Source organism: Notechis scutatus, chromosome 3 (assembly GCF_049901735.1).
Source record: "Notechis scutatus isolate UNSWTSFEM ecotype Mainland chromosome 3, rNotScu1.2, whole genome shotgun sequence".
NCBI lineage: Eukaryota > Metazoa > Chordata > Lepidosauria > Squamata > Elapidae > Notechis > Notechis scutatus.
In genome coordinates this window covers 39,554,089-39,562,800 of record NC_142011.1, presented here as the reverse complement: position 1 = coordinate 39,562,800, position 8,712 = coordinate 39,554,089, and the positions used below count along the sequence as shown (strand labels likewise).

The window sequence follows — 8,712 nt, the reverse complement described above, 5'->3', positions numbered from 1 at the left end:
AGTTCACATTTGCTCCAAAACTAATAGCCACTACAAACCATAATTTTAACTCCGAGCATAAACGAAAATTTTCCTCCCCCCGCCCCCTGCTCCACCTTCCCCAGAAACTCCCCCCACTTCCGTCCTTCCAACTGTCAATGACGAAACCCCGCCCACTCTCCTTATGGCCCTCCCCCTCGCGAACGCTCCTCCCGTCGGCTTCTTTAATGCTTGCTGCGCGTGCGCTCAGCAAGGCCCCGCTTGGCTCCTCCCGGTTCGGCCTGCGCGAAGGCCAGTTCGCAACTGCGCGGCCTGACGAGACCTGCGGGGCGGCAGACCCCGCGCAAGAGGGGGGAAGAGAATGCGGCGGGGCGAGGAGATTGGCCCAGGGGCGTTCAGGCCGCTGTTACCTTTGATGCTGGTAGTGCTGCTGCGGGAGGCTGCGGGGGAACCTTGCGCCGCCGCCGCGCCTTGTTCTTGCCGGCGCGGTGTGTTGGATTGCAGCCGCCTCCGCCTGTCGGGTCGGAGCTTAGAACCAGGCCTGCTGCCTCCTTTGCCTCGCAGCATCACCGCGCTGTAAGTATCCCTCCTGTCGGGTCTGGGGTCTTGCCTCTCTGTCCGTTTGTTAGCCGGTCTGGAAGGCTTCCCTTGGTTGCTTCAGGGCCGAGTGGGGGACCTGGTACCTGCTCTTTCCCTTGGAAACAGTAGATTTTCTCCCGGAGGTTTGATTGTTAAAAGAGTTTTCTTTGGCAAGATCGCAAATAGACATTTGCGTTCGTTACTTTATCTGGATTGGGAGACAAGGCGAGTTTTTTATATATATAAACAATCAGAGATGCTGGGTTGCTGTGCATCAAAACATCTTGCCTAGTTTTTTCTTCCCTTTACCGTTCCCTAATTCTCCTCTTAAAATTGCATTTTGTAGTCTTTCAATTTATAGAGTTATGATCAACTCACAGTGTTTTAAAAGTTCCAGGGAGCAAGAGAAATCCTGCAACTTGTGCAATTTGTTTCTTCAAATGGCCTAATTTCAGTAGGTTTGCTTGAACCCTACTGGCTTACTGGCAGTAAAATTTTGGTGGGGTGTGTTATTTTGGTCGGATGTTAAAATCTGCACTCTAATATTAAGACATCTATCAGATTTCTGAGAGCCAGTTTGGTCTCTAGGTATTAAGACTGAGGCCAATTAGACACCAATTCTAGTCCTGCCATTCCCACTTAATGATCTTGGGCCTCAATGACCTCAGCTTTAGGAAGATGACAATGGCAAACCACTTGTAGAAAAAGTTGCCAAGAAAATTACATGGACTTATCCATGTATTTGCTAGAAGTCAATAATTCAAAGCCACCAAAACAAGGTTTCTTGACTCTTGACAATGTATCTTTTATGTTCACTGAGAGCATTTGCACCAAGGCAAATTCCTTGTGTGTCCAATCACACTTGGCCAATAAAGAATTAATTCTTTCTTTCTTTCTTTCTTTCTTTCTTTCTTTCTTTCTTTCTTTCTTTCTTTCTTTCTTTCTTTCTTTCTTTCTTTCTTCCTTCCTTCCTTCCTTCCTTCCTTCCTTCCTTCCTTCCTTCCTTCCTTCCTTCCTTCCTTCCTTCCTCCCTCCCTCCCTCCCTCCCTCCCCCCCTCTCTCTCTCTAAAACCCAAATAAAGGAGAGTTTTCGGAATTATTTTGACATGCATACTCCAAGGCTATTAGCTACAGGACAGTTGACGGTGAACTGTCAGAAATTCTGTCAATTGTGCCCTAAGAAAATTGTATTGGTTTAAAATAATTTAATAAATTCTTTGCTTTTCATGTAAATTTATTTCGCCCAAACAGATAATGTTTTATTAAACTGAGCCACATTTCTCATTTTTCTCTCTGTTTTTCCTGTTGCATTGGAGTATTCCTCAATTCAGGTTTTGTTTTGTTTTGAGTATACTGAATAATAAATTGTCATCTGCAGTACCACCTGTCTGTTTATGCTTATCTCCAGAAAATTAATGATTAAAGTTACAGAACTTTGAGAAAACTCATGTACATCCTCTGTGATGTTATGTCCATACCTCTTAACTATAATTTCATTTACACACTCATTGTAAACTCCAGAAAATGAAACTTGAGGTCATAGTACCTCAGCCTCGTACTGTATGTCACAGCTATGTACGAGAAAAATATTAGCAAAAGTGTTAAAATAGATTTAATATTTTTGTTGTTAAAAATCTATTAAGTTATCAAATTTGGAATATTGTATGCAGTTTCACTCCAAAAAATATTGTATGGCTCAAAAAAGTACTGGCAAAGGTAACTCCCAAATGCAAAAGTGACATTTTTTTAAAAAAAAAGTGCAGCTTAAAGAGAGAGATAACTGAGGAGTATAAAATTATGCATGGCTTGGCAAAAATTCACAGATTTTTTTTCTTTTTCCAATACGAGAGCCTAATTAAACTAAGTTGAATTGTACAAGATCAATGGCAAGTAAAAGGAAATTAGTCTTAACAATAACATAATTTCCTTTCTCAGAATAAATTATGGTCATTAAGGCAGTTTTAAAAGAAGATTAGACTAATTTATGGAGTATAAAATTATCAGTGGCAACTAATAATGATAGTTATACAGAACTATCCTTTCATATACTATACTAGCTGCTGGGTAGAGGCCAATTTTCTGTTTGTAAGATTCCCATATTCATATTATTGGTAATTGTGAGAACAGAATACTAGATTAAGCAGTCGTTTTGTTCAATACAGCAGGACTTGTTTGTAAAAAACCATAGATGGTTTTTTAAGATATTTCAATCTTATTCTTTCTAGATATATTGGACAGATATCTGGAATATTTAATTACATCTTGGAGTGAAAAACTGGCTCAAGTTATAAGTTTTTTGTTTGAATTTTTTATTATTAATTATTAAACATAATTATATGCCTTGTGTCAACCTGTTTCAGTGGTTCATTGTTCAGTCTTCTCACATAAATCTTCTCTTCATGGCTTCTGATTCCTGAAAGACAAATTTTTGGACAGTTCCTCAGAATAGATTGTGTTCTTTTACAGAGTTCCATTACAAGCCTCCATATGCATGTTGTATATTAATTTACTGTCATTGAAAACTTTCTCAAATGAGTCTTGGAAAATTGATACTAGTTCTATGATTTATTGAGGAGTGAAATGGCTTTCAAACAGGTTTAAGATTGTATTATTGATCTGCCTAGTTTTGTTATGGGTGGGATAGATATGTGACAAATATTCACTTTATGAAGACAAAATATTAAGACAAGTAGAACAGGGCAAAGTGATGCTGATTTATTTATGTTGCAACAAATATGCAAATTATATGTAAAATGTGAATATACCTACTTATGTGAATAGTGTTTTGTGGAGGGTGGTGCCTCTTAGTTCTGAGACTGATTATGAGATAAACTTGTTTCTGATCTTTCCTAGGTAGTCTTAGTACTTTACTCATGAAAACTAGTTTGTCTGCTATTTAGAAGCCTCGTGCTGTGTATAATGGAGACAATCTGATATTCCCGATATTCCCTGTGTATAATGGAGACAATCTGATATTACATTGAAACATTAATGTGCTTTTGTTGGCATAATAGAAAGCTAGTTTACTATTGTGAGTTTTTTGACTCCACAGCTTATTCTACAATCTGGAGTTCTTAGATACAAGTCCAAATAACAATCATAATTAACCTATTTGGGTTTTGAGCTTGACCAAGATCAGCTGCCCTTTAACTAAGTTAATTGCCTATTAGGTGATTTGAAATACATGAATATTATTCAAGTTGGAGAAATTTGGGAGAGTTATTCATCCGTTTTCTAAACCTGTCAGACAAAGCAAAGGGTGGGCCAAAGCAACTTCATGATATTCAAAAAAGAACTTATTAACAGCAATTTAAAGATTAACATTTATTTCAGTTTAAGATTCATAGGTTTGAATTCAGTTTGTCAAAATGCACAAAGTAATATGCTCCGTTGGCAGATGATATATGTACATTTATATCTATTTAGATAATTTAATGGGATCTGTGGCTTTACTTAAATTCTTAAATTACTGAAAAAGCTTAAATTCTGATTATGTTTATAAAGGCAATGATTATAAATACAGAGATCATTTACTTAACTAGAGTTCATACTTCTGAATAGGAGATCTTGCAGCCTAATCATAACTGATTATTTAATTTATAGCCCTTTTCATCCAGAAGGAACTCAAATAGCTGCTTCTAAGTCTTACTGAATTCAGTGGACTTGGCTGTAATGTATGCACAGAAAACTGCCCAATAACAAAGGAATTTTCTGTTGCTTTCATAATTGAATATATGTATTTAATTACTGCTAGGTGTAAACTAGAATTAGTTTAATTGAGAAAAACAATAAATGTGCCATCCTTGCATATGATTTCAATTTTCAAACAGTGTTCTGGTTCTAAGTGTAGGGTTTGTTTTATTAAAATAAGGGAACTACTGGGATGTGGCAATTCATTTTGCAACCTGTGTAATAAATCTGTGACTTTGTCCTGTTATGTAACTATATGTATACTAGGCATACTACAAGTAGAAATGAATGTTAGGCTTTTAGAAAAAAATATTGTGATGAGTATGATGTAGTATATTAGAATAAGAAAGCCCTAGATTCTAGAAGCTTAGTAATCTTCTCACAATTATATTTTTATCTGTGACTATGTATCTGGTATGTATTTGGTGATAAATACTGTTGAATAACATTTTAGCACTTTCATTTTACCTTTAAATAAGTAAGCACAAACCAGACTGCATATATTCCAGAATAGCTACTTTCATTTGAATGATTTTACTGTTACCTGTGTAGAGGTGGTCTTCAGCTTACAATGGCATTGGGACTAGAATTGCCATCACTAAGTGACCTGGTCATAAACATGATGTCACATGACCACATTACTTACTGATGGCAGTCCCAGTTGCCATTAAGCAAGGACTATTCAGGTTGTTAATGTAAGGATCTCATGTGACCACGACTTCCAGCTTCCTGCTATCTTTTCCATTGACTTTGCTTGTGGAAAGGCAGCAGGGAACACTGATAATCACGTTAATGTGACTGAGGGCTTCTCATTTGTCAAAACTTTAAAGCATTGCTGAATGAATGGACAACTTGAGGATTACCTATACAGCTAGATAGCAGGACCTATCTAACTTGAATTACTCAGAAATACAGAATAGGAAGGATTAGGCCTCATAAATACATAGATAACAGACTACCAAAATATTCCAATACTATAAACTAGATTGGAAAATGAGATTTTTAAAAATCCCAGAAGCAGGCCATTTCCATATTATTGCTAAGTAAAATATGTAGATGTATTCATGAAATCATCAGCAGTTGAACTCAGATCAGAGGACATTTTATTTGTATATATATTCATCAGGATTTAAATGAAAAGTGTTCTTTGTATATATACACTGCTCAAAAAAAGGGAACACTTAAACAACACAATGTAACTCCAAGTCAATCACACTTCTGTGAAATCAAACTGTCCACTTAGGTAGCAACACTGATTGACAATCAATTTCACATGCTGTTTGTGCAAATAGACAATAGGTGGAAAGCATAAGCCGTTAGCAAGACATCCTCAATAAAGGAGTGGTTCTGCAGGTGGTGACCACAGACCACTTCTCAGTTCCTATGCTTTCTGGCTGATAGTTTGGTCACTTTTGAATGCTGGTGGTGCTTTCACTCTAGTGGTAGCATGAGACGGAGTCTACAACCCACACAAGTGGCTCAGGTAGTGCAACTCATCCAGGATGGCACATCAATGCGAGCTGTGGCAAGGTTTGCTGTGTCTGTCAGCGTAGTGTCCGGAGCATGGAGGTGCTACCAGGAGACAGGCCAGTATGTCAGGAGACATGGAGGAGGCCGTAGGAGGGCAACAACCCAGCATCAGGACTGCTACCTCCGCCTTTGTGCAAGGAGGGACAAGAGGAGCACTGCAAGAGCCCTGCAAAATGACCTCCAGCGGGCCACAAATGTGCATATGGCTGCTCAAACGGTCAGAAACAGACTCCATGAGGGTAGTATGAGGGCCCAACATCCACAGGTGGGGGTTGTGCTTACAGCCCAACACCGTGCAGGACGTTTGGCATTTGCCAGAGAACACCAAGATTGGCAAATTCACCACTGGCACCCTGTGCTCTTCACAGAGGAAAGCAGGTTCACACTGAGTACATGTGACAGACGTGACAGGGTCTGGAGACGCCGTGGATAACATTCTGCTGCCTGCAACATCCTCCAGCATGACTGGTTTGGCAGTGGGTCAGTAATGGTGTGTGGTGGCATTTCTTTAGTGGGCTGCACAGCCCTCCATGTGCTCGCCAGAGGTAGCCTGACTGCCATTAGGTACCGAGATGAGATCCTCAGACCCCTTGTGAGACCATATGCTGATGCGGTTGGCCCTGGGTTCCTCCTAATGCAAGACAATGCTAGACCTCATGTGGCTGGAGTGTGTCAGCAGTTCCTGCAAGACGAAGGCATTGATGCTATGGACTGGCCCGCCTGTTCCCCAGACCTGAATCCAATTGAGCACATCTGGGACATCATGTCTCGCTCCATCCACCAACGCCACGTTGCAACACAGACTGTCCAGGAATTGGGGGCTGCTTTAGTCCAGGTGTGGGAGGATCTGCCTCAGGAGACCATCCGCCACCTCATCAGGAGCATGCCCAGGCGTTGTAGGGAGGTCATACAGGCATGTGGAGGCCACACACTACTGAGCCTCATTTTGACTTGTTTTAAGGACATTACATCAAAGTTAGATCAGCCTGTAGTGATTTTTTCCACATTAATTTTGAGTGTAACTCCAAATCCAGACCTCCGTGGGTTGCTAAATTTGATTTCCATTGATAATTTTTGTATGATTTTGTTGTCAGCACATTCAACTATGTAATGAACAAAATATTTAATGAGAATAATTCATTCATTCAGATCTAGGATGTCTTATGTGTTCCCTTTATTTTTTTGAGCAGTGTACTTTGAAACTTTTTGGAAAGATCACATCTTGAAAAACTTGGTTTATACTATTTGGAATACATCAACTTTGAGGAATAATTTCATTCTGAAACTACTTCATTTCATTTTTTCATATAATTTTACTACAGCAGTTACTTTTGATGTTTAATGCTATGAAGAGTTTCATTTTCTAACTTTTTTTTTAATAAATAAAATCTGAAGCTACCTGAATTTTTTTTTGATATAATGCCTTCAGCTTTTGGCTAAATAGCTGGTATTCTTCATTACATGCTTCGTTTTAAAATGTAGTATACAGGAAACAAAAGCAGTAGTCATTACTTCTCAGCCTCATAGCTAAGATGAAATATAATGATCATGTTTGGGGCATGTACGCAGTTTAGCTTCTATTCTGGGTAATGTTAATTTTTTAATAATTTTTCTTCCTGTTTCCTAGTTCATATCCCCCAAATTTCTAATTAAAATGATCTGAATAAATGGACAGATTTACATGTAAAAAGAGGAGCATGATTGCCCTTGCTGCCCGTTCTGGATTTGCATTCAAACTGGTGCTTCTTGTTTGTAAATTAAATCCAGAAATAAACGGTGAAAAACCTGGATTCTTAAATAATGCCAAATTGGGGTTACATTCTAAGCATACTTGAAAGGGTGCCAAAGTAAATCAAATTTGGTAAATACCATGTGAGAAAGACAAAGGAAAATAATAAGAAAACAAAATTGGTCACTATTAACAAAGTAGTATTGTACTGATCAATATGTTGTATTGGTTGTACTAATATTTACTACATTTATTCTGTATTGATATTTAGTTAGGAATCTTTACATCTATTTAATTTGCCTGGTGTTATATTAAACCTAATGGATTCTTGTTCACCATTATTCAAATTATTCTTGCTAACTCCTTTCCTTATTCAAATAATTACTGTAAGGACTGCAGAAAGATGTCCTGGGAGTTGGAAATGTTTTTCAGTTGTTTCTTTTTTTTTTCATAATACCATTTTAGTGTCAGGTTTAATGTTAGATTTGTGTTGAATAAACTGCTAATTTCTGTTTGATTGAATAAACAGGCACAAATCTGACATCAGAAATACCAATGGTCTTTAAAATCAATTGTATTTTCTTCTTGCAAATTATACCCTGCCTTTATAATGTAATCAAACTGGCTGACTCATTCTTTCATATTCAGTACAGTGTGTTTTATATGATGAGGTTACATGCAAATGATTTTTTTTTTGTACAGAACAATCATAAATCCTTATCAAAAAGCATTTTATTTAAATAAATAGTTCATAGAATCATCACAACTTTTTTGATAGCAGTTCCAATTTGTAAATTACCAATAAATGGAAAATATTGGGTCACAGATATAAAAGTGATTTGTAGAAATGTTGATGCTTTAGGTAAACTGGGGTTCTCTTAATATTGTTATGTGGATCAACTACGTTCTGAAGAATCCTTTTAAGGAGGAGTTGCAGATTTTAAAAATGTGTTTTATTGCAGAGGGATTCTTGGCAGTTTATTCAAGTTAGATTACATTGGATCAATCTAGTTAGACCAGATGCTATTGTTGTTTCTGACATTCCACAGTAGTTAAAGGATTCATATAACATAATCTTTTTTACAGGAAATTAATGAAATGGATATTAATTATATACACAACCTTTGACATACTAAACTGGAAAATCCTGTTCTAATAAACCAGTTGAGGGTTTCTTTAAATTATTTGAAATTAATTTTCTATGA

The 8,712-nt window shown here is 37.5% G+C and overlaps 1 protein-coding gene across 1 annotated transcript in view; it reads left to right on the top strand.

The window, feature by feature from the left end:
• The first annotated feature begins 238 nt into the window (after nt 1-238).
• Nucleotides 239-8,712, top strand: part of LRIG2 (leucine rich repeats and immunoglobulin like domains 2) — a 47,195-nt gene continuing 38,721 nt past the window's right edge. Inside the window, exon 1 of the mRNA XM_026675164.2 lies at nt 239-555. Coding sequence (XP_026530949.1) covers nt 341-555 — 215 coding nt within the window. The 5' untranslated portion in view covers nt 239-340. The remainder of the gene's footprint in view (nt 556-8,712) is intronic.